The sequence below is a fragment of the Sus scrofa genome, chromosome 9 (assembly GCF_054392235.1).
Source record: "Sus scrofa isolate SSC_HxYL_T2T_F1_AM1 chromosome 9, Sscrofa_HxYL_maternal_Yorkshire_Landrace_v2.0, whole genome shotgun sequence".
Classification (NCBI taxonomy): Eukaryota; Metazoa; Chordata; class Mammalia; order Artiodactyla; family Suidae; genus Sus; species Sus scrofa.
Genome location: NC_139391.1, coordinates 9256969 through 9281979, shown reverse-complemented (window position 1 = coordinate 9281979; position 25011 = coordinate 9256969). Strand labels below are relative to the sequence as shown.

At 48.0% G+C, this 25011-nt stretch overlaps 1 protein-coding gene across 50 annotated transcripts in view; it reads left to right on the top strand.

Moving 5' to 3' along the window:
• The window catches only part of XRRA1 (X-ray radiation resistance associated 1), a 127071-nt gene that overhangs the window by 57151 nt on the left and 44909 nt on the right, over positions 1 to 25011 (top strand). For all 50 annotated transcript variants that reach the window (XR_014814652.1, XR_014814675.1, XR_014814696.1 and 47 more), the window contains 2 exons: positions 15646 to 15686; positions 18715 to 18840. Coding sequence is in view for 10 of the 50 variants with exons in the window: in XM_084975216.1 (XP_084831342.1) it covers positions 15646 to 15686; positions 18715 to 18840 (167 nt within the window). In the remaining 40 variants the exon portion in view is untranslated. The remainder of the gene's footprint in view (positions 1 to 15645; positions 15687 to 18714; positions 18841 to 25011) is intronic.

The window sequence follows — 25011 nt, the reverse complement described above, 5'->3', positions numbered from 1 at the left end:
GGCCCCTGAATTCGGAGGGGGTGATTAATTTAAAGCGGGTTATGTGCCTGACATCAAGCTGTGGTGTTGGATGAGGAGGACTGTGTCCTTGGGAGACTCTGAGAACATCGCCCTCTGTGAGGGGCTTGATTGTTAGTCGAGGAAGAGGAGGGGGAAATCAGGCTGTCAGGTGCCCAAGCCCACTGTAGCCCCTTTGTTCAATGGGCAGGAGGAAGGGCTCTGAGTTGTTATACGAACGGCCACTGGAGGTCGCCAGAGTGCTGGCAGTGCCCAGTTGCTTCTCTCTTTTTTTTGCTTTTGAGGGCCGCACCCACCGCATATGGAGGTTCCCAGGCTAGGGGTTGAATTAGAGCTGCAGCTGCCGGCCTACACCACAGCCACAGCAACGCCTGATCCGAGCAGCATCTGTGACCTACACCACAGCTCACGGCAATGCCAGATCCTTAACCTACTGACCAAGGCCAGGGATTGAACCCATGTCCTCAGGATACTAATCAGGTCCACTACCGCTGAGCCATGACGGGAACTCCCCCAGCTGCTTCTCTGTTGTTGGCATTTTCAGGTCAGAGTTGAGGTTCGAGATGGGGATGGCGGGTCCCCGAGGATATGACAGCAAGGAGGGGCTGATTACAGGCTGCCTCTGATTCTTTTGTCCAAATTCCATCACCTAATAGAAGGGACACTGTTCTGCCTTCATGTGTGTGGATTGATTCCAGAGTTGTCATGTGTCTCAGTGTCCAGAGAGTTTGACCCATTGTCTGGGGTCTGACTGCTGTTTGATTCTCCAGAGGTAGAACTCTGGACCCAAAATACCTGGGTTGAATCTTGGGAATGCGTTTTTCCAAAATCAGGCTTGCATGGCGTTTGCCATCTGGAAGGCTGTGCCTGTGCTCCTCCTCAATGGAGTCTATAAAATTGGTGATCATTTGAAGGGCTTTCTTCGCCTCTTCCTCCCAACTCTCTCTTGGGAGTACCCCCCAGAGTTCCTTACCTTTCTTCCTTCTGTCGTTGACCTCTGCAGGAGGAACCTGAGCTAAAACCAAGTTCATGAATGAAGGGGCGGGGCTGTTATATCGTGTAAAGCCGGTTATGTGATTTGCAGTGGGTTCGGCTGATTGACTTAAGTAAGTCGTGGTGTTGGATAGGGAGGATTGTGTGCCTGGGAGACTTAGAGAAACACCACCCTCATTAAGGCACTTAATTGTTAGAGGGTGAAGAGGCGGGAAAGGAGGCTTTCAGGTGCCCTGTTCAGCTCATGGGGTTTGGTCAGGAGGGAGGAAGGTCTCTGAGTTGTTGTTAGAAGTAATGGCCCCTAGAGGGTGCCAGCGTGCAAGCAGAGCCAGTTGTTTCTCACTCTCTTTTTTTTTCTTTTTTTTTTTTTGCCTTTTTAGGGCCTCCCCATGGCATATGGCAGTTCCTAGGCTAGGGGTTGAATTAGAGCTGCAGCTGCTGGCCCACACCACAGCCAGAACAACATGGGATCCAAGCCACATCTGTGACCTACACCACAGCTCACGGCAATGCCGGATCCTCAACCCACTGAGCGAGGCCAGGGATCGAACCCATGTCCTCATGGATGTCAGTCGGGTTCATTAACACTGAGCCACAACAGGAGCTCCGCCAACTGCTTTTCTGTGTTGGCGCTTCCAGGCTAAGAATTGGGGTTCCAGAGGAGATGGCAAAATACGGATGTGATCAGAAGAGAGGTGCTGGTTTCAGGCCGCCTCTAATTCTCTGGTTCAAGTTGTCTCACTTGATAAAGGGGGCATAGTTCTGCTTTCATGTCTATGGGCCCGTTCCAGACTGGTCATGTTTTCCAATAGCCAAATTTACCTGCTGTCTTGGGTCTTTCACTGAATTCTCCAGAGGCAAACATATGGACTCAGGAATACCCACCTCGATTCTTAGGTATTCGACCTTGGAATGCAGTTTTCCAAAGTCAGGCTTGCGTGGGTTTGGCATCTGGAGGCTGGGTGGTGGTCGTGAGTGGTGCGTGTAAAAGTGGTGATGATTTAGTGGGGTCTCTGCCTATCACCGTGCACTCTCAAGAGAGAGTTCTCCCCGCAGTTTCTTATTCTTGCTCCATCTGAGACTTCTCCTGTCATTGACCCCTGCTTTTAGAACCTGCCCTAAAACAAAGTCCTTGAATTAAGGGGAATGGCTGATTATTTAAAGCCAGTTATATGACCTGTAGTGGGTTAGGCAGATTAACTTAATGTAGTGTTGTTGGATAGAGAGGGATGAGTGCCGTGGGAACGTTTTAGAGGAAGATACCCCATCAGGAAAGCACTTGGTTGTTGTTAGAGGGAAGGGAGCTAGGAAATCAGGCTGTCAGGCACTCAAGGCCAGTGCCGTCTTTGGGTTTGGTCTGGAGGCAGGAGGAAGGGCTCTGAGTTGTTGTTAGAAATAATGGCCACAAGAGGGCGCCAGAACACTGGCAGATGCCACCTGCTCCTTCCTGTTGGCATTTCCCAGCTCAGAGTTGGGATTCCAGAAGGGGAGGGTGGAACCCCAAGGAACTGACCAAAAAGGAGGTGTTGGTCACAGACCACCTCTGACGCTTCATTCCGAATGGCCCTGCCTGAGAGAGGGAGCATAGTTGTGCCCCCACATCCGTGGGCTCCTGGTAGCATCATCCAGTGGCCACACAGTGGGAACGACTTTGTGGGCTCTGACAGTGCTTGTCGCAGAGGCAGACCGGACCCAGGAATACCTGGCTTGAATCCTGTGTGTGTAATTTCCAGAATCAGGTGGGCGTGGGCTCTGGTGTCTGGGAATGTGCTCCGGGGGTGGTGAATGGCTGGCATAAAAGTGGTCCTTTGTGGGGGCACCCCGTGGACATCCCTGTGGACTCTCTCTGGAGAGGTCTCTCCAAAGTGCTTTATTTTTCCACCTGATCCCCTCCAGCCTTTTGTTCACCCCTGAGGGAAGTATCTTAAATTAAACCAGGTCAAGAAAAAAGAGGGGGCTGAATTATTTAAAGCGGGTTACCAGATCTGAAGTGTATTCGGCTCATTGACAAAAAGAATTGGTGTTGCATAAAGAGGATTGAGGGCCCTGGAAGATTTTGAGCGAGAAATACACCCCCTACTGCTTGTGCTCAGTGAGAGCAAAAAGGAAATCAGGCTGCCTGCCAGGTGCTCAAGTCAGATAGCCTACAAGGGTACTGTCGCGGAGCCGGGAGGAGGGTAGTGGCCTCTAGAGGCACCAGGTCGCAGGTTGAGCCCACCTGCTGCTCCCTGTTGGAACTTCCCAGCTCAGAGATGGTGTTCGAGATGGGAATGGCAGAACCCCAAGGGCGTGTCCAGCGAAAAGGGCTTGGTTGCAGGCTGCCTCTGGTTCTCAGGTTCAAATGGTCTTGCCTGATGGAGGGGACATAGCTCTGCCTTCACATCGGTGGGTCCCTTCTAGCCTGGCCAGGCGGCTCAATGGCTGGACAATTTGATAGGCTGGCTGAGGTCTGACTGCAGTTGGGTTCTGGGTATACCATGCTTGAATCTTGGGCAGGCACTTTTCCAGAGTCAGTCTTGCGTGGATTTAGTCACCTGGAAATCTGGGCTGGTGGTCCTGAATGGCTTGTGGAACAGCTGTTGGTTGTTGGGTGGGCGCATGGTGCCCACCTCTGTGAACTGTCTTTGGATGCTTCTCCCCCCAAATCCTTATCTTTTCCATCTGAAACAGTCCCTTTTGTCATTCATTCCTGAAGGAAGATCCCTTGCTCAGTGCAATTCATGTAAACTAACAGGACATTCATTAAAGACGTTTGCCAGACTCGCAGTGGGTTCGGCCCATTGACTCAAAGTAGTGGAGGTGGATATGGAGATTGAGTTTCCTGGGAGATTTTGCGGAAACACCCCTCTTTGTAGGCAGCGAGGTGGTCTTTTCGTGAGCGAGCTGTGTGTATTCCTGTAAAGGCTCCCTGAGAGTGCTCCCCGCAGTTCCTTCCGTATAGTTTTCCGTCTGATCCTCTCCTTCCTGCTGTTCACTCCAAGGATTGTACCATTGCTAAAACCAGGTCATGAAAATTAAAGGCCGATTAATTTAGAGCCAGTTACCTGGCATGACGTGGGTTTTTGTGGACTCTCTTAAAGAAGGGGTGTTGGGTAGCGAGGATTGAGGGTCCTGGGACATTTTGAGAGAGAACTGTCCCCTCTTGTGCTCCCTGAGAAGAAAAAGAAATCAGGCTGTCAGGTGCTCAGCTCAAGGTCAGACCCAGTGTTCGATCATGGAGTAAAGAGAACGGGTTCTGAGTGAGTGTTAGGGGACCAGCTGCTAGAGCGCAGCCCAGCACCCGCAGAGCCCATCAGAGGCTCCAGTTCCACGCAGCCCTGGGCATTGTTCAGGAGGCCGAGGAAGGGCTCTGGGTGGTTCTTAGAGGGAACGGACGTTAGAGGGCGCCAGAGCGCAGGTTGCCCACCTGCTGCTCCGTGTTGGCACTTCTGAGCTCAGAGATGGGGTTCAAGCTGGGACTGACGGAACGTCAAGAACCAGCAGAGCGAGGAGAGCTTGGTTGCAGCACTCTGGCTCTCAGGTTCAAGTGGCCTCACCTGATGGAGGGGACATAGTTCTGCCTTCACATTTGTGGGTCTGGATGGGGAGCCCAGTGGCCAATCTGACAGGCTGTCTGAGGTCTGACTGCCACTTGATGCTCCAGAGGCATAACTCTGGACCCGGAGATACCAGGCTTGCGTCTTGAGTGTGCGTTTTTCCTCAGTCAGGCTTTCATAGTGTTTGACATCTGGCAGTCCGGGCACGTGGTCCTGAATGGTTTGTGTGAAAGTAGTGGTCTTTTGGTGGCCCAAAGGGTCACACCTCGTGCCCAGCAGATCACACCTGCTGCTCTGCATTGGCACTTTCAGGCTCAGAGATGGGTAAGATGGGTATGACATTGGCTTATGGAACCCCGAGGATGTGCCCAGTGATCAGGCGTTGGTTACAGGCAGCCTCCAAACCGCCAGTACCAATCGCCTGGCCTGAAAGAAGGGACATAGTTTTTCCCCACCTTTGAGTCCCATCCAGACTGGCCAGGGAGCCCAGTGGGCGGACACTCTGATGGGCTGTTCGAAGTCTAACGGCCTTTTGATTCTCCAGAGGCAGAACTCTGTACCCAGAAATACCTGGCTTGAATCTTGGGCATGTGGTTTCCAGAATCAGGCCTGCATGGGGTTTGGCATCTGGAAACCTGGGCTGGTGGTGAATGGATTGTGTGAAGGTGGTGGCCCTTTGATGGCGCACACTGTGCATCCCTGTACACTAATCTCTGGAGAGTTCTCTCCAGGGTTCCTTATTTTTTTTCCATCTGAGCCTTTCCCCCCGTTGTTCACCCCTGAGGGAAGTACCATTGCTAAAACCAGGTCACAGAAGTTAAAAGGGGGTGATTAATTTAAAGCCAGTTACCTGACACGAAGTGGGTTGGTTGATTGACTTAAAGTGGTGGTGTTGGATCGGGAGGATTGAGAGCCCTGGGGAGCTTTGAGAGAGCAGGGCACCCTCCCTTAAGACAGTTCCTGTGTTCACTGTAAGAGGAAATAGGGAAAGAGGCCGTCAGGTGCTCAGGTCAAGTTCAGCCCCAGGATATGGTCAGGAAGTAAAGAGAAAGGGTTCTGAGCCACTGGCCGCTAGTGGGCGCTGTGGCGCAGGTTGAGCCCACCTGCTGCTCTGTGTTGGCACATCCAAGCTCAGAGAAGGAGTTCTAGATCAGAACAGAGGAACTGCAGGAACTCAGACAGCAAGGGGAAGTTGGATGCAGGCCATAACTGACTCTCAGGCTCCAATGGCCTCACCTGATAGAGGGGAAATCGTTCTGCCTTCACATCTGTGGGCCACTTTCCAACTGTTGGGTACCCCAGTACCCAGACAATTTCATAGGCTATCTAAGGCTTGACTCCCATTTGATTCTCAGGAGGCAGAACTCTGGACCCACACATACCAGGCCTGAATCTTGGACCTGCAGTTTTCTAGAATGAGGCTTGCGTGGGTTTTGGCACCCGGAAAGGTGGGATGGTGGCCATGAATGGTGTGTGTGGCCTGCTCTGCACATTCCTGTGAACTGTCTCTGGAGATTTCTTCCCCTCAGTCCTTGTGTTTTTTGTTTGTTTTTCCATCTGAGACTTTCTCTTCTGATCTTTACCCCTGAGGGAAGATCCTTAGCTAAATCCAGTTCATGTAAATTAGTGGGGGTGATTAATTTAAAAACCATTACCTGAATTATAGTGGGTTCAGCTGGTTGACTTAAAGTCAGTTGTGTTGGATATGGAGGATTGAGTTTCCTGGGACACTTTTACAGAGAAATACTCGCCTTTGTAAGGCAGTTGATTGTGCTTAGTGGGAGAGGAGAAGCTAAATCGGGCTGTCAGGTCCTCAAGTTCAGCCCTCCTGTATGATCAGGGAAGCAGGAGAAAGGGCTCTGAGTTGTCGTTAGAGGATACGGCCGCTAGAGGGCGAGGAAGTGCCGGCGGAGCCTCACCTCATAGAGGGGACATAGTTCTGCCTTCCCATCTGTGGTTCACTTCCAGCCCGGTCGGGTAGCTCAGTGGCTAGACGGTTTGGCAGGCTGTTAGAGATCTGACTGCCATGTGACTGTCCAGAGGCAGAACTGTGGATCCAGATATACCAGGATGGATCTTGGGCATGCAGTTTTCAGGAAGCAGGCTTGCATGTATTTTGACATCTGGAAATCTAGGCTAAGGGTCCTAAAAGGTTTGTGTCAAACAGGTGGTCCTTTGGCGGGTACGCTGTACGCATCCCTGTGAACTCTCTCTAAAAAGTTCTCCCCAAAGTCCCTTACTCCTTTCTCTCCTATTTTTTCACTCCTGAGAGAAGTACCTTAGCTAAATCCAGGTCAGGAAAATGAAAGGGGCTGATTAATTAAAGCCGGAGTGAGTTCAATTCATTAACTAAAAGTAGCAGTGTTGAATAGAGAGGAGCAAGTGCCCGGGGAGACTTTGAGGAAGAAATGACCCCCTCTCTAAGGCAGTTGATTATGCGTATTGGAGAAGAGGAAAGAAAATCAGGTTGTCAGGAGCTCAAGTTGAGCGCAGCCGTTGTGATTTGTTCAGGAGACAGGAGGAAGGGCTCTGAGTTGTTGTTGGCGGGCATGGCCACTGGAGGGCACCAGAGCGCTGGCAGAGCCCACCTGCTGCTGTGTTCTGGCACTTTCAGTGTCTGAGCTGGGACATGAGAGTGGGATAACGAAGCCCCAAGGGCGTTCCAGGTGAGGAAGGGTTGGTGACAGGCTGACTCTCTAGTCCAAATTCCAGACTGGCTGCGTGGTCCAACAGCAGGACATTTTGACAGGCTGCCTGGGGTCAGACAGCGGTTGGAGTCTCCACAGGCAGAACTCTGGACGCAGAAACACCTGTCTAGACTCTTGGGCATGCAGTTTTCCAGAATCGACTTGCGTGAGGTCTGACATCTGGAAACCCTATGGGGGTCGTGAATGGGTTGTGTAAAGCGGTGGTCCCCTGGGGGCTCACTGTGCCCACCCCTGTGAACTATCTGTGGGGAGTTCTCCCCAGAATTCCTTATTTTTTCCATCCGATCCTCTCCCTCCTGTTGTTCACCCCTGAGGGAAGTACAGTAGCTAAAACTAGGTCAAGAAAATTAAGAGGAGGGCTGGCTGATGTCAAGCCCGGTACCCGCCTTGCCGTGGGCTCGGCTGATTGACCTGAAGAAGTGGATTGGATAAGAAGGCTTGAGTGCCCTCGGAGACTTCGGGGGAGAGATACGCTCTGCTGTAAGGCAGTTGCTTTGGTCAGTGGGAGAGGAAGATGGGGATGGGACTGCCAGGTGCTCGGGTTCAGCCCGTGTTTGTGCAGAGGAGCCGGAGGAAGCGTCGTGGTTGTTGTTGGTAGAACGGCGGCTCGAGGGCGATGCGGTGCTGGCAGAGCCCCCCTGCTGCTCTGAGTTGGCACTTTGGGGCTCAGAGATGGGGTTCGAGATGGGATTGGGGAACCCGAAGGACGTGTCAAGCAGGTGGGGCTGGTTACAGGCTGCCTCTGCCTCTGGTGGAAATCGCCTGGCCTGATACAGGGAGATCCTTCTGAGGTCACCTTTATGGGTCATGTTCAGCCTGGTCGGGAGCCCAGTGGCCAACACTTCATGGGCTCTCTGGGGACTTGTGATTCTCTAGAGGCAGAACTCTGGACCCAGATTCTAACTGACTTGAATCTTGGGCATCCAGTTTTTCAGAATCGGGCTTGTGTTTGGTTTGGCGTCTGGACCTCTGGGCCGATGGTCGTGAACAGACTGGGTGAACATGGTGTCTTTCGGCGAGCTCGCTGTGCCCATCCCTGTGAACAGTCTCTGGAGAGTTCTTCCCAACCCTCCTTATTCTTGTTCCGTCTGAACCTGTCCATCCTGTGGTTCAGTCCCAAGGGAAGTGCCATTGCTAAGCCAAGTCGTGAAAATTAAAAGGGGGCTGAGTAATTTAAAGCCGACTATCGACATGAAGTGGGTTGACTTACAGGAGTGGTACTGGATAGGAAGGGTTGAGTGCCCTGGGGGACTTTGGGAGACAAACACACCCTCTGTGAGGCAGTTGCAGGTGCTCAGGGCGAGAGGAAGAAGGATTCAGGCTCCCAGATTCTCAAGTCTAGTTCAGCCCCAGTGTATGTTAAGAGAGTCGGGAAGAAGGGTTCTTGGTTGTCGTGAGAGGGAACAGCAGCTAGAAAGTTCTGGATGTCAGGTTGAGCCCAACTGCTGCACCCGTTGGCACGGCACGTCCCTCCTCAGAGGAGGGGTTCATAACTGGAATGACAGAACCACAAGGACGTGCCCGGCGAGGAGGGGTTGTGTCCAGGCCCCTCTGACTTTCAGGTTCAGTTGGCCTCACCTGATGGTGGGGACATAGTTCTGCCTTCAGGTCTGTGTGCCTACGTGGCCCACTGGCCGGACAGTTTGGCAGGCTGAGGTCTGACTGCCAGTTGATTCTCGAGAGGCAAAACTCTGAACGAGGATGTCCCTGGCTTGGGCATCTTGTTTTTCAGAATCAGGCTTGTGTGCGTTGTGGCCTCTGGAAAGCTGGGCTGTGGTGGTGCATGGCGTGTGTAACGGCTGTGGTCCTTTGGTGGCTACCGTGCTCATTCCCGTGAACCATCCATGGTGGGTCCTCACCCCAGATCCTTATTTTTCCATCTCGGCCTCTCCCTTCCGTTCCCCACCCCTGAGAGAAGAATCTGAGCTAAATCCAGTTCGTGTATAAAGACGGGCGGGGGCAGGCTGATGAAAGACTTAAGCAGCTGTACTGGGTTTGGCTGAGGGACTTCAAATAGTGGAGTTGTGTATGGAGGACTGAGTTTCCTTCCAACTCCGGGAGGGAAATAACCCTTTGGCAAAGAACCTGGTTCTGCTTTAGTGGGAGAGGAGAAAGGAGATCAGGCTGTCAGGTGCTCAGGTCAAGGTCAGACCCAGTGAACGATCGGGGAGTCAGGAGGAGGGGCTCTGAGCTGTTAGAGGGAAGGCCGCCCAAGGGCACCTGAGCGCCAGCAGAGCCCACCTGCTGCTCTGTGTTTGCGCTCGGCTCTGCGGGCTCAGAGATGGGCCGCAGAGTGGGCTGGCGGAGCCCCAAGGATGTGCCCGGCGAGGCGTGTTGGTCATGGGCTGCCTTTGACTCTCCAGACCCAATCGCCTCACCTGATAGAGGGGACAGTAGTTCTGACCTCACTCCCCCGGGTCACTTTCCCACTGGTCACGTAGCCCAAGGGCCAGACACTTTGATGGGCTGTCTGGGGTCTGATAGCCTTTCTTTCCGTTCTTCAGATGAGCAAATCTGGACCGAGAAGTACCTGACTTGAGATTTCCGCATGCAAGATTCCAGAGTCAGGCTTGTGTGGGGTTTGGCATCCGAAAATCTGGGCGGTGGTCATGAATGAATCGTATAAATTGGTAGTCCTTCGGTGGTCAGGCTGTGCACATCCCTGGGAACTATCTCTGGAGAGATTTTCTTATTAAGGAAGAAGAATTTCCTTATTCTTGTTCCATCTGAGCCTGTGGTACCTGTTGTTTACCTGAGGGAATTACCTTGGGTGAAACAAGCTCAAGAAAATAAAGAGGGGGCCGATTAAAGCCTGTTACCTGACATGAAGTGGCTTTGGCTTATTGAGTTAAAGAAGTGGGGTTGAGGAGTTCCTGTCGTGGCTCAGCAGTGACGAACCCAACTAGGATCCATGAGGACACAGGCTCCATCCCTGGCCTCGCTCAGTGGGTTAAGGATCCAGCGTTGCCGTGAGCTGTGGTGTAGGTTGCAGACGCAAATTGGATCCTGCGTTGCTGTAACTGTGGGCATAGGCCCACAGCTGCTGCTCTGATTCGACCCCTAGCCTAGGAACTTCCATATGCTCAGGGTGAGGCCCTAAAAAGAAAAAAAAAAAGTTGAAGGATTGAAGAGCGCTCCCTCCAAATCTTTTATTTCTTTCATCTGTGCCTATATCGTCTGTCCTTCACCCCTGAGGAATGAACTTAAGCTAGATCAAGTTCACGTACATAAATGAAGAGCTGATTAAAGACTTTTCATGACTCGTAATGGGTTCAGCTGATAGACTTACAATATTGGTATTGAATATGTAGGACTGAGTTTACTGGGAGACTTTGAGAAATAAATACCACCTTTCGGTAAAGCAGTTGCATGTGCTCGGAGGGAGAGGAAAAAGGAATCAGGTTCCCTTGAGTCAGACTCAACCACAGTGTAGGATCAGGTCCTAGGAAGGAAGGCTTCTGAGTGGTTGTTAGAGGGAAGGGCCGCTAGAGGGCGCCAGAGCGTAGGTTGAGCCCAAACGGGGCTCCGTGTTGGCCTTTCCAAGCTCGGAGATGTGGTTGGAGATGGGAATGCGAGATCCCCAAGGTAGTGCGCCCTGAGGTCTGATTGGTTGCAGGCTGCCTCTGACTCTCAGGTTCAAATGTCCGCGCCTGATGGAGGGAACACGGTTCTGCATTCCCATCTGTGGGTCACTTCCAGACTGGGAGAATAGCCCAGTAGCTGGACACATTGATAGGCTGCCTGGGGTCTGATAGCCTTTTGATTTTCCAGAAGCATGACTCTGAACCCGTGAATACCTGGCTTGAATTCAGTCTTCCATAATCATGCTTGTGGGGGTTTGGCCTCTGGAACTCGGGACTACAGATTTGAATAGAGAATGTGTGAAAGTGGAAGTTCTTTGATGGCACACGGCTTCCTTCCCTGTGAACTCTCTCTGGAGCCTTTCCCGCCAAGTTCCTTATTTGTGTTCATCTGAGCCTCTCTTTTCTGTTCTTCACGCCTAAGGGAAGTAATTTAGCTAAAACAAGGTCAAGAAAGTGACGAGGGGGCCCGAGTAATTTAAAGCCACTTAGCTGACTTGAAGAGGGTTTGGCTGATTGACTTAAAGTAGTGGTGTTAGATAAGAAGGACTGAGTGCCCTGGGAGTCTTTGAGAGAGAACTACACCCCTCAATAAGGCACACACTTGTGCTCAGAGGGAGAGGAAAAAGGAAATCAGGCTGCCAGGTGCTCAAGTCAAATTCAGCCACAGTATTTGCTCAGGGGAATAGGAAGGGTTCTGAGTTGCAATTAGAATGGCCACTAGAGGGCACCCGAGCACAGGTTGAGCCCAGCAGCTGCTCTGTGGGTCAGTCCAAGCTCAGAGATGGGGTTCAAGAGGGAAATGGTGGAACCCCAAGGATCCCAGCAAGAAGGGGCTGGTTATAGGCCAACACTAACTGTAGGTTCAAATGGCCTCACCTGGAATTCCCATCATGGCTCAGCGGAAATGAATCCAACTAGGAACCATGAGGTTGCAGGTTCCATCCCTGGCCTCACTCAGTGAGTTAAGGATCCTCCGTTGCTGTGGCTCTGGCACAGGCCGGCAGCTGTAGCTCCAATTAGACCCCTAGCCTGGGAACCTCCATATGCCGCAGGTGCAGCCCTGAAAAGCAAAAATAATAATAATAATAATAATAATGGCCTTACCTGATGGAGGGGACATAGTTTTGCCTTCACATCTGGGGGTTACTTCCACTGGTTGGGCAGACCAGTGGCCAGTTTGATAGGCTGTCTGAGGTCTGCCTGCCATTTGATACTTCAAAGGCAGAAGTCTGCATCTGGATATACCCATCCTGAGTATGTGGCAGGCACTTTTCCAGAATCTGGCTTGTGTGGATTTAGTCATCTGGAAAGCTGGGCTGGTGCTGTGCAAAAGCTAAGGCCCTTTGGTGCACAAGCAGGCCCCATCCCTCAGAACTATCTCTGGAGAGTTCTCCCCTTAAATACTGATCCCCCCCTCATCTGAGCATCTCCTATCTGTCCTTCATCCCTGAGGGAAGAACCTCAGCTAAACCCAGTTCATGTAAAGTAAGGGGGTGCTTATTAATTTAGAAAGGTTTTCTGCCATATAGCACTGGGAACTCTGATGGAACATGTAATGTGAGAAAAAAGAATGTATACATGTAAATAATAATAATTACAAAAAAGGTTTTCTTCTAGTGGGTGCAGCTGATTGACTTAAAGTGGTGATGTTGGATATGGAGGATTAAGTTTTGGGGGAGCCTTTGGAAGAGACATAGCCCCATTTGTAAGTGATTGTGTTTAGTGGAAGAGGGTAAGTCAAATCCGGCTGTCAGGTGCTCAGATCATGTTGAGCCCCAGTCAGTGAGTCAGATGGAAGGGCTCTGAGTTGTGCTTAGAGGAAACAGCCTCTAGAGGGCGACACAGTGCTGGCAGAGCCCATTGGCCGGTCTGCGTTGGCGCTTGCCGACTTGGAGGTGGGGTTAGAATGGTGGAACCCCAAAGACGTGCCCAGTGAGGAGGGGTCAGGTACAGGCTGCCTCTGACCCTTCGGTCCAATGTGTCTTGCTTGATGGAGGGGACACATTTCTGCTGTCACCTCTACGGGTCCCTTTCAGACTTGTTAGCCCAGAGTCTAAACACTCTGACAGACCTTCTGGAGTCTGACAGCCTTTGGACGCTCCAGAGGCTGAACTCAGGACCCAGGAAACCCTGGCTTGATTACGGGGCAGGCAGTTTTCCAGAATCAGGCTTGCGTGGGATTTGGCATCTGGAAATCTGGGCTGGTGGCCGTGAATGGATTGTGAAAATGGCCATCCTTTGGTGGTCAGGCTGTGCCCATCCTGTGAGCTGCTCTGGAGAATTGTCAGCGAAGTTTCTCATTTTGTTCCATCTGAGCCTCTCCCTCTTGTTCACCCATGAGGAGAGTTCCCTTCTTCAATCTTTTGGAAAAGTTTAAGCAGGATGGATATAATTTCTTCTTTGTATGTTTGGTTGAATTAGCCTGTGAAGCTGTCTGGTCCTGGGCTTTTGTCTGTAGGGAGTTTTTTTTTTAAATTACATGATCAGTTTCATTACCAGTGATCACCAGTGATCGATCTATTCAAATTAACCATTTCTTTCTTTTTCTCTCTCTCTTTTTTTTTTTTCTTTTGATCGGTCTATTCAGATTAACTGTTTCTTCTTTTTGCAGCTGCATATGTAGCATACGGAAGTTCCTGGGCCAGGGATTGAATTAGCACTGCAGTTGGGGCTTCTGCCACAGCCACAGCAACACTGGATCCCAGCCGTGTCTTTGACCTACACCACAGCTCACGGCAACACCAGATCCTTAACCCACTGAGCGAGGCCAGGGATCGAACACGCAACCTCATGGTTCCTAGTCGGATTCATTTCTGCTGCACTGTGACAGGAACCCCTCTCCTCTCTGATCTTTATGATTTCCTTCCTTCTGCTGTGAACTCTCACCGAGGTTTTATTCCTCTTTTTCTAATTATTTTAGGTGGTAGGTTAGGTTGTTTATTTGAGGAAGGCATATCGCTATGAACTTCATTCTAAGAACTGCTTTTGTGCCATCCAGTAGATTTTGTATGGTGGTGTGTTTTCATTTTTGTTTGTCTCAAGGTATTTTTTAATTTCTTCGTTGACCTATTGGCTTTTTTTTTTTTTTTTTTTTTTTTTTTGCTTTTTAGGGCCACACCTGTGGTATATGGAGGTTCCCAGGCTAGGGGTCCATTTGGAGCTACAGCTGCTGGCCTATGCCACAGCCACAGCAACGAGAGATCCGAGACGCGTCTGCCACCTACACCACAGCCACAGCAACACCAGATCCTTAACCCACTGAGCAAGGCCAGGGACCGAACGCGCAACCTTATGGTTCCTAGTCAGATTCGTTAACCACTGAGCCATGACGGGAACTCCTAGGAAACCTATTTTTGATCCCTGGAATCTCTTAATATTTCCCTTTTATCCTTTGAAAATTTGACTAAGATGCATGTATATTTACCGTTCCTTTTTTCGTTGGTACCGTTAGGTGTTTTAAGAGTTCTTCCAGATGGTTTCTTTCCTCTTGGAACATTTTTTTTTTACTTTCCCATTTCCATTCTCTGTTTTAAATTAGTTTTTCACAAGGGCCTGTTCTTCTCCACAACACATTTATGAAGTCTCTTATTTTATCATCCTTTGAAATTACAGAATTATTAAGTTTCTCTTCCATACTAACATACTTTTTAAACGAATGAAATAGCCTTTTGAATTCCTTAGAGGACATTAATTAGTCTCTTTAAAGTTTGTATTCTTTAGTAAACTCTGTTGCTTTTTTTCAGATGCTAGTTCTTTATATTTTATAACCTTCATCGTGTTAATTTTCCTCAACTCTTAGGAAATGCTCGATGGTGGGTCTCTCTCTTGAAGAATCCCCAGTCTGAGCCTTAGAATGAGGTTCGGGTTTCTGTAGGCGCTTCCTGTGATTTGAGGAGGGCCAGGGATGAGTTCCGGGGAGGGCTCCTCAGCGCGTCTCTCTCTGCGTAGGGCGCGCTCTCCCCAGGGGATCACTGCTTAGCACCTGTACCTGCGACCAGGGCCGTCCTCCGACGGACTCCCACTTTGTTCCTTGCACAAGCATTTCCCCAGTTCCTTCCACACCCTTGTCGTAGAAGTTATTTATGCCACCTCGTGTTCCATCCCTACGTCTGCTGGTTTCATTTTAATGTAACATTTCTCAGTATAATATCATTCACATTTGGAAGTGGTCCCGTTAGGACAAAGGTGAGTGGTCCCTGCACAGGATCCAGGCTCAGCAGATGCTTTGCTTCATTGGGTTGAACTTAGCTGTTTATTGGCTCATCCTGGTGGATGGGCCCAAGAATGGCATCACTCCGCAGCCTCCTCCTCACTTGCTCATCTCTCCTGCGTTCACTGTCTTGACACACTTATTTCTGCTAACACAACAAATCCTCTGGCAGAATATCTTTTAGGTCCGTTTCTCTCTTCTAAGGCAGTTGGTTTGCCTTCTGACCAATACTGACTGCCCAGTAGTTCTGAGGCTTGGAAGAACTTGCATGGTGCAAAGTCAGAAAGAAGCCCAGCGTGGCTAAAATATAGTGAGCGAGGGCGGGGTGTCCTGAGAGGTGGGATTGGAGAGGTAGGCAGGGGCCAGATCAGGCAGGACCTTGAAGGGCTGGCCAAGGACTTTGAATTTCATTCTGAGTGCAAAAGCCTTCTTACCCAACATGTCACAGCTCCTCTTCCCAGTTGGCAGTGGAGCGGAGGACCTCTGGGGACCTCCTGTAGGAGGCACCCTGCTGCCTGCAGTGGGCGGCCGACCCAGACCCTGCCTGCTCAGCTAGTGCTCTCACCAACCTTTGTTCTGTTGCTTTTTTATTTCAGAGGTCGTGTTTTCATCTTACCCTGGATTTTCAACCTCAGAGGTAGGAACTGCCTATTTTGTATTGGAGTTAAAACATTAATTTTAATAAACTGAAACAAGTTAATGGAGCCACGAGCAGCATTTGAATATATCTCACACTGAGGAGACCCATTTACTGAGTGTCTGCCACGTGCTGGGCCCTGCGCTGGCCTGCAGAGATGCAGCAGGGGGCTCAACAGACAGGTCCCTAACCCTGCACAGCCACAGGCTGGCTTCCAGTGTTGGCAGACACTGTTGAGCAGTAATGATCACTGCCGCAGGTCGTCAGGCTGGCATTGAAGTGAGGCTGCCACCAGGATGAAGCCTGGAAGCTCCCTAACAAGAGCCTCCCTCTCGAAGCTAGAGTGATCCTGGCCAGACATAGCCTCGCCCAGAGTCTCATCCTTGGAGTCACAAGCTTAGACACTTGATTTTGGTCAGCACAGAAAACTGGACTTTCTCTAGGATAGATGCTCACCAGCCAAGCTCATGAAGACTGATGCACCAGCTCCTGAGTTATTCACTTCTAGGAAGAAGTACCACCAGGCAGTTAGCCACCTGCATCCTTGGAAGGTAGCTCAGTGTCCCCACACACACAGCTGGGTGAGAAATTAGGCCAGTTGCTGTATTGTTGCCACTTAACAAACCAACCCTACAGTTGCTGACTTCAAACCATAGCAGTTTATTATTTCATCCAGTCATTTGGGTTAGTTACGTAGCTCTGCTGGTGCTGAGGCAGGCACATTCATGCAGCTGGCTGGTTGGCTGGAGGCTGGGCCTATGGACAGCTGGCCCAGCTTGGCATCTTTATGTTGTCTCTTCATCCTGGACTTCTTTCCAGCCTGGTGGCATCAGGGTTCCAAGAGAACAAGGCTCTGACACTCAAACAATGGCCCTTTCTATTGGTCACAGCAAGTCGTCAGGCCAGTATAATACTGCAGTACAGTTCTGATACTAGGCACCCGACTTAGCACAGATCCCACAAGTTAAGGGCACAGTGCCCAGCAAGACTGCCCCCACTTCAAATACCAGCTGCAGGTTTGGGGTCCCTAGGCTGTTCCTGCTTGTGACCTACTAGCAATAACTTCTAGAGTTCCCACGATCCCCTAAGCTTCAGTAATTTGCTGGAACGACTCATAGACTGCAGGAGAGCGCTATACTTAGGTTCCAGTTTTACCATAAAGGGCACACATCAGGACCAGCCAAATGAAAAGACACGTGATGAGGGCTGGGAGGGTCTGAGACGCAGAGCCTCTGTGTCCCCCTCCTGTGGAGTCCATGCGTGTCCCCCTCCCGCGCATTTGAGGTTTTCCTCAACCAGGAAGCTCACCTGAGCCCCAGCATCAAGAACTTTTATCAGAATTCATTACACAGGCATGACTGATGGAACCATTGGCCACATGATTAAATCAGTCTCCAGCCCCTCTTCTCTCGGCGATGGCAGGCTGGCTCAGATCCCGGATCCTCTAACCCCATGGTTGTCTTTCTGGGGTGGCCAGCCCCCATCCTAAGTCACTTCATCAGCAGGAACTCAGGTATGATCCAGGGGCTGGTGAATAACGAAGACATTCCTGTCACTAAGAGATTGCAACACTCAGCGCCAGAACCCCAGACAGATTTTTAATCAGCAGCAGCCAGTGTGCTTTCAAGGAGGTCGAGACACAGGCTCCACGTCTGAATGGGGGAGCAGCAAGCTCACTCCACGGAAGGGCCTGCGTGAGGCCTGGACCCGCTTGCGGCCGCAGAAGCCAGAGGTAATGGTAGGTTGCTCGGTGCTCAGTTTCCAGCTCTCTGGCATCCGAGAACGCAGAGAGAGAATCGAATGGTTGAAACCTGTAGTGGCTTCTGTTAAGGTCAGATGGTCTCCCTCGGAGACAGGGCCCTCTGTCCTCAGCCGTGCCCTCAGGTCAGGACGCCCCTGCCCCTGGACAGAGCTGGGTGCCCGCCCTGGCCTGTCTGGCTCTTTCTTTCCTGTGCTCCGGTCTCCCTGCCCCCTCTGCCTCACCCAGCCTTGCTCCAGGTAGGGATGGCACAGCTGAGGACACAGCTTATCAGAAAGACACCGCGTTCCGCTCCGGCCTCGTGAGAGGAGGTGTCTCGAGTCCATTTAAGGGCCAAGCACTGTTTCTAGAGCTTTTGTTTTACTTTCACCCCTACTTATCTCGCTTGTGGCTCAGGTTGGACCCCAGGAGGACACCCAATCCTTGGCCAAAAGTAGGTGCTCCCCAAATGGTCATCGAATGACCAAGTGAAATGGAAGTGACTTGCTCAAGATGACACAGCAGTTAATGGAGCTCAGAGCAGAATCCGTTTCATCTGAACCCAGTCATCAGCGCAGCATCCACCCTGTAGTTTCCTCTGAGCCCCGTGCCTCCCGCAGAGCCAGTGAGTGACTGGGCGAGGCCGAGTTAAGCCAGCAACTTCTGTTTTCTGCCTGATGAAACATGTTGGGCCTGAGGCAGGCCGGGGTGTGTGCAGAGACTGACCCAGATGCACTGGCCACACCCAGGCCCCAAGACTGGCCTGAAGTCTTCCAGGATTTAGCAGTTTCAGTCCTGGAATAAAGAACCTCCACCAAAGGACGTGGATTAGCCCCTTAGACTAGGTGTTCAAGGCTCACGTCCTTTCTGCTCTGTCTCCTCACGAGGAAACATCCCCTTAGCGGTGCAAACACCTGCCCTTTTGGCTTCTGGAGAAACTTTAGCTCAACTGTATAGAGGGGCCTCTACGGCCCCCCTAGGGCAGAAAGTGGGAGCTGGGAGCAAAGACTCTGGTGTCCGCACCACTGCTGAATTGTCCTTTGGCTTCAGAGGCCTTGAAACGGAACTTAGGGTGCCAGAGAACCAGCTCACCTTGTGACGTCAGAGAACTTGGAGCCAGAACCCGTGACATGGGACCTTTGGTGACTCCGGCCTTGTGACCCTAGACGTCTCTTCCGGCGGGGCCTCTCCAGAATGGTCCTTCTTTCCACCTCACTGCTTAGGAACGCTCTGCCGGCCCCCTTCTTTGTCACCAGGGCACTTTGACCTTGACTTTCTTTTCCTTCTCAGACGACCAAGGTCTGTGCTCTTCCTCCGGTATTCGAGATTCTTCCTGTGAACTCGCTGAAGGCGAGGAACCAGACGCTGGCCCCGCCCTTCCCCGAGCTGAGGTGCCTTAGCCTGGCCTACAACAAGGTGACTCCCTGCCCTCGCCCTCTCTCCTCGGGGACGTAGACGGGCAGCTGGGGTGTGCGCCGATCCGGCCCGAAAGCGGGCTCAGGAGTTCCAGGGTGCGGGTTCTCCGGGTGGGGGAAGCCGAGCGCATGCAGGCGGAGGCAGGAGTCATCCACGCAGTCGCAGATAGTGGTTTAGCCCTTAGCGTGCGCCAGGCTCCGTGCCAGGCGCTGCGAATACAAATGTGCAAAGAAACATTTGGCCTGTGCCCTTGCGCTTGTCCCCTGCAGGGAAGACTGGCCCTGGGTGCACCGGGACGATGTGCGCGTGCGCAGTTCTGGAGACACGGCCGAGCTGGGACGCATTGAGGGGGCGGGGCCCTAACCCAGTGTCTGGGGTCGGGGGAGGCTCCCGCCCGAGGGTGTTGGAGCTGAGATGGGAATCCGTGAGCTGGGCGAGGTGGAGAGCGAGGGTAGAGTGACGTGAGAACGGCCTGGCCTCATGGCGTGGCGGATTTAACATGTGTTTCCTTAACGCGTGTTAGGTTAGCATGTTTTTCCAACCGCCGTGTCCTCTAAAACGTAAACGTAAACCCCGCTCATTAAACCCTGCTCCGATGCGGGATGCAGGCCACTTTCAAGCTACTCTGCTTACATTCCTTCCAGGCAAGCAGCTGCTGCGGCTCCCCAGCCCCCAAGTGTTCCCTCCTAAGAGTTACAATTTTAGCTGCGACATTTAGGTCTTTGGTCTATTTTGAGGTAACCTTTATATATGGCGTGAGACAGGGCTGCAACTTCATTCTTTTTTTTTTTTTTTTTTTTTTTTTGTCTTTGTGCCTTTTTCTGGGGCCGCTCCTGCAGCACGTGGAGGTTCCCAGGCTGGGGATCGAATCGGAGCTGTAGCCGCTGGCCTGCACCACAGCCACAGCAATGCGGGATCCGAGCCATGTCTGCGATCTACACCACAGCTCACGGCAACACCAGATCCTTAACCCACTGAGCGAGGCCAGGGGTAAGACCTGCGTCCTCATGGTTCCTAGTCAGATTTGTTAACCACTGAGCCACGATGGGAACTCCTCCAACTTCATTCTTTTGTATGTGGATGTGCGGTTTGTCGGTATCATTTATTGAGAAGAACTATTCTTTCTCCATTGAGTGGTCTGCTCACTCTTTTCAAAAATTAGTGGACTATTGATATATTAAAGGTCCTCCTCTTATTCTTGAAACTGGTAATTTGTGTCTTTCCTGTATTTTATTGATCCAAAATAGAAGTTATCCCTTTTACTGACTTTTTTTTAATGCTAAGCTGCTTCTTTCTTTGGATGTCTCTATTATCTGTTTTCCATTTCATTGATTTCTGCTCATAATTTTATTTCTGTCCTACTCAAAATGAGTTTAATTGGTTCTTTTTCTAGTTTCCTAAGTAGTATAATTTTATCATTGAATTAGACTTTCTTCTTTTTCACATAAGCATGTAAAACTATAAATTTCTTCTTTAAGAAGAAGGAATGGTGGAGCTGTGTCCTACAAATTGTGCTTTGCGTTTTGATTTTCACTCAATTAAAACATTTAAAATTTTTTTGTGATTTCTTCTTTGGCCCATGGGTTATTTAGAAGTCAGTCATTTAATCTCCAAATATACAGGGATCTTCTAGATAACTTATATTTGTTGAGTCCTATTGTGGTCAAATAATATCTTTGTAAGATTTCATTCTTCTGAAATTTATTTATTTTATGGCCCACCCTCTATTCTGTCTTGGTGAACGTGCTGTGCGTACTTAGAAAAAAATGTATATTCTGAAGTTTTGGGAGCTAGTGTTTTATAAATACCAATTAAGTTAATGCGGTTGGCAGTGTTCACTGAGTTGTTTCTGTACTATTATGTTATCAATTATTGAGAGCAGTATGCTGAAATTTCCAGTCATGATTGTGGACTTGTTTATTTCTCCCTTTAGTTCTGTCAGTTTTTGCTGCATGTATTTTGAAGCTCTACCACCAGGTACATATTCATTTAGAGTTTTTATATCTACTTGCTGTATTGATCCTTTTATTATTACTTGTCTTCTTTTGCCTCTAATAAAACTCCTTGTCTTAATGTCTCTTTTGTCTGATTTTAATAGAGGTACACTCTCCTAGGCTCACTGTTTGTATGGTGTATCTTTCTTTTTACTTTCAACCTATTTTTAGCTTTGTAGTTAAAGTGCATCTCAGGGAGTTCCTTTTGTGGCTCAGCAGTTAACAAACCTGATAAGGATCTATGAGAATGTGGGTTTGATCCCTGGCCTCTCTCTGTGGGTTAAGGATCTGGCATTGCCATGAGCTGTGGTGTAGGTCGTAGATGCGGCTTTCTTTTTCATCTTCTAAAACTACATTACTAGTAGTGGTGAGAATAGGCATCCTTGTCGTCTTCTTGATATTAATGGAAATGCTTTCAGCTTTTCACCGTTGAGTATGATATTGTGAGTTTTTCATACATGGCCTTTATTATGTTGAGGTAGTTTCCCTCTCTGCCCCATTTCTGGAAGCTTTGTGTCATAAATAGATACTGAAATTTTTCAGAAGTTTTTTCTGCATCTATTGAGATGATAATATGTTTTTTATTCTTCAGTTTGTTAATGTGGTGTATCATATTGATTGATTTGCAAATATTGAAAAATCTTTGTGTCCCTGAGATAAATCCCACTTGATCATGGTGTATGATTCCCTTAATATTTTGTTGGATTTGGTTTTCTGCTATTTTGTTGAGCATTTTTGCATCTATGTTCATGTGATATTGGCCTATAATTTTGTGTGATATCTTTGTTTGGTTTTCTGCCAAACCAGAGGAGATACTGGACTCATGGAATGAGTTTTGGCCATGGTGAAGGTGGCATCATAGAATGAGTTGCTTCCTCTGCAATTTTTTTCAGAGTAGTTTGAGAAGGATAGGTGTTAACTCTTCTCTAAATGTTTGGTAGAATTCATTTATGAAGCCATCTGGTGCTAGATGTTTATTTGTTGGGAGTTTTTTAAAATTAATGATTAAATTTAATTATTGGTGATTAGTCTGTTTATATTTTTATTTCTTCCTGGTTCAATTTTGGGAGATTGTACCTTTATAGGAATTTTGCCCATTTCTTCTAGGTTGTCCATTTTATTGGCATATAGTTTTTTGTAGTAGGCTCTTATGATCCTTTGTATTTCTGTATCAGTTGTAGCTTCTGATTTTTCATTTTTGATTTTATTGATTTGGGACCGCTCCCTTTTATTCTTCATGTACTTGGCTAAAGTTTTATCACTTTTGTTGATCTCTTCACAGAACCAGCTTTTCGTTTCTTTTCTATTTTTTTTTTTTTTTAGTCTCTATTTCATTTACTTCTTCTCTGATCTTTTTGATTTCTTTCCTTTTGCTAACTTTGGGTTTTGTTTGTTCTTTCTCTGATGCTTTTAGGTATAAGTTCAGGTAGTTTATTTGAGATTTTTCTTATTTCCTGAGATAAGCTTCTATCACTATGAACTTTACTTTTAGAAATTTTTTTGCTGTGTCCCATAGGTTTTGGGTCATCATGTTATCAATTCCTTTGTCTCTAGGTATTTTTAATTTCCTGTTTGTTTCTTCAGTGATCCACTCTGGATGGTAACATGTATGAATTAGGTAACATGAATTAGGTAACATGTATTTTAGCCTCCACATGTTTGTGTTTTTTGAAAATTTTTTTCTGGTCATTTATTTCTAGTCTCATAGTGCTGTGGTCAGAAAAGATGCTTGATGTGATTTTAGTTTACTAAGACTTGTTTTGTGACCTAGCATGTGATCTGTCCTAGAGAATTTTCCACGTGTTCTTGAAAAGAATGTGTACTGTGTTGCTTTGGGAGGTAATGGCATATATGCATATACATATGTATCATTTTTTTGATACGTATATTTATTTTTTGATATATATATCAAGAAAGTCCATCTAGCCCAGTGTGTCATTTAAGACCACTGTTTCTTTACTGATGTTTTGCCTGGATGAACTGTTCATTGATGTAAGTGGGGTGTTAAAGTCGTCTACTACTATTGTGTTACTGTGGATTACTCCTTTTATGTCTGTTAATATTTGACTTATATATTTCAGTGTCTCATGTTGGGTACATATATAGTTACATTTGGTATGCTTTTTTTTTTTTTTGTCTGTGCCCACAGCATGCGAAATTCCCAGGCCATGGATTGAACCTGTGCCACAGCAGTGACTCAAGCCACTGCAGTAACAATGACAGATCCTTAACCCACTGTACCACCACAGAATTCCTTTACCTTTGTTTTGGATTGATCTCTTGATCATTGTGTAATGTCCTTCTTTTTCTTTTATTAAATCTTTATTTTAAAGATTATTTTGTCTGATATAAGTGTTGCTACTTGGCTTTCTTTTGATTTCTATTTGCATAGAATACCTTTTTCTAGCCCCTCACTTTCAGTCTGTGTGTGTCTTTAGATCAGAAGTGAGTCTCTTGTAGGCAGCATATATGCAGATCTTGTTTTTTGTATCTGTTCAGCCACTCTGTTTCTTTCAGTTGGAACACTTAGTCCTTTTACATTTAGAGTAATTATCGAAATGTATGTTCTTATTGCCATTTTGTTAATTGTTTTGGATTTTTTTTTTAGGTCTTTTTTTGCCTTTTTATATTCTCTTCTCTTGGCATTGATGACCATCTTTGTTTCGGTTTTTTGTCTTTTTTTTCTCTCTCTTTTTTTCTTTTTTTTTTTTTTTTTTTTTTTTTTTTGGTCTTTTTAGGGCCACACCTGCGGCATATGGAGGTTCCCAGGCTAGGAGTCTAATCAGAGCTACAGCTGCTGGCCTATGCTACAGCCACAGCAACACTAGATCTGAGGCGTGTCTGCGACCTACACCACAGCTCATGGCAATGCCAGATCCTTAACCCAATGAGCGAGGCTGGGGATTGAACCCGAAATCTCATGGTTCCTAGTTGGATTTGTTTCCTCTGCACCACAGCAGGAACTCCTTGATGACCATCTTTAGTGGTATGTTTGGATTCCTTTTTCTTTTTTGTGTGTATATCTATTATAGGTTTTTGGTTTGTGATTACCATGAAGTTTTTGTAAAGCAGTTTATATATATATATATATAAGTGACCATTTTAAATTGCTGATCTCTTTCAAATACATTTGACAACCCTGCCTTTGTACTCCAGTCCCCTCATAATTACTGGTTTTATATCATATTTTACATCTAATTGTTTTATGTATCCCTTAACTGCTTGTTGTAGACATAGATAATATTATTACTTTTGTCTTTTAACCTCTGTACTAGTTTATTTGTGGGTAATTTTATAATTTTTCTTGTATGTTTGCCTTTACTGATGAGTTTTTGCCTTTCTTATTATCTTCTAATTGTGGCCTTTTCTTTTTAAGCTAGAGAAGTTCCTTTAACATTTATTGTAAAGTTGGTTTGGCAGTGCTGACCTCTTAGCTTTAGCTTATGTGCAAAGCTTTTGATTTCTCATAATCTAAAGGACAGCCTTGCTAGATAGAGTGTCCTTGGTTGTAATTTTTTCCCTTTCATTACTTTAAATATTTGATGCCACTCCCTTCTGTCTGGCAGAGTTTGCACAGAAAAATCAGGATAGCCTTAGGGGAATTCCCTTGTTTGTTGTTTCTTGTGTTTCCCTTGCCACTTTTAGTATTCTCTCTTTAATGTCTGTCTTTTTAATTACAGTTTGTATTGGTGTGTTCCTCTTTGGGTTAATCCTGTGTGGGACTTTCTGTGCTTTCTGGACTTAGGTGACTGTATCCTTTTCCAAGTTAGGGAAGTTTTCAGCTATTATGTCATCAAATATTTTCTCAGGCCCTTTCTGTCTCTTATCTCCTTCTGCGATCCTTACAATGTGAATAGTAATGCACTTGGCGTTGTTCCACAGGCCTCTTTAGCTGTTCTCATGTTTTTTAATTACTTTTATTTTTTCTGTTCAGTAATTTTCACTACTCTGTCTTCAGCTTACTAATCCATTCCTCTGTATCATTTAAGCTACTCTTGATTCCTTCTAGTATGTTTTTCATTTTAGTTATTGTATTTTCCATCTCTCTCTCTCTGCTTGTTCTTTATATTTTCTTTCCTTTTTTTTTTTTTTTTTTTTGGCAACATCCATGGAATGTGGAAGGTCCCGGGCCAGGGATCAAACCCACACCACATCAATGACCCAAGCCACTGCAGTG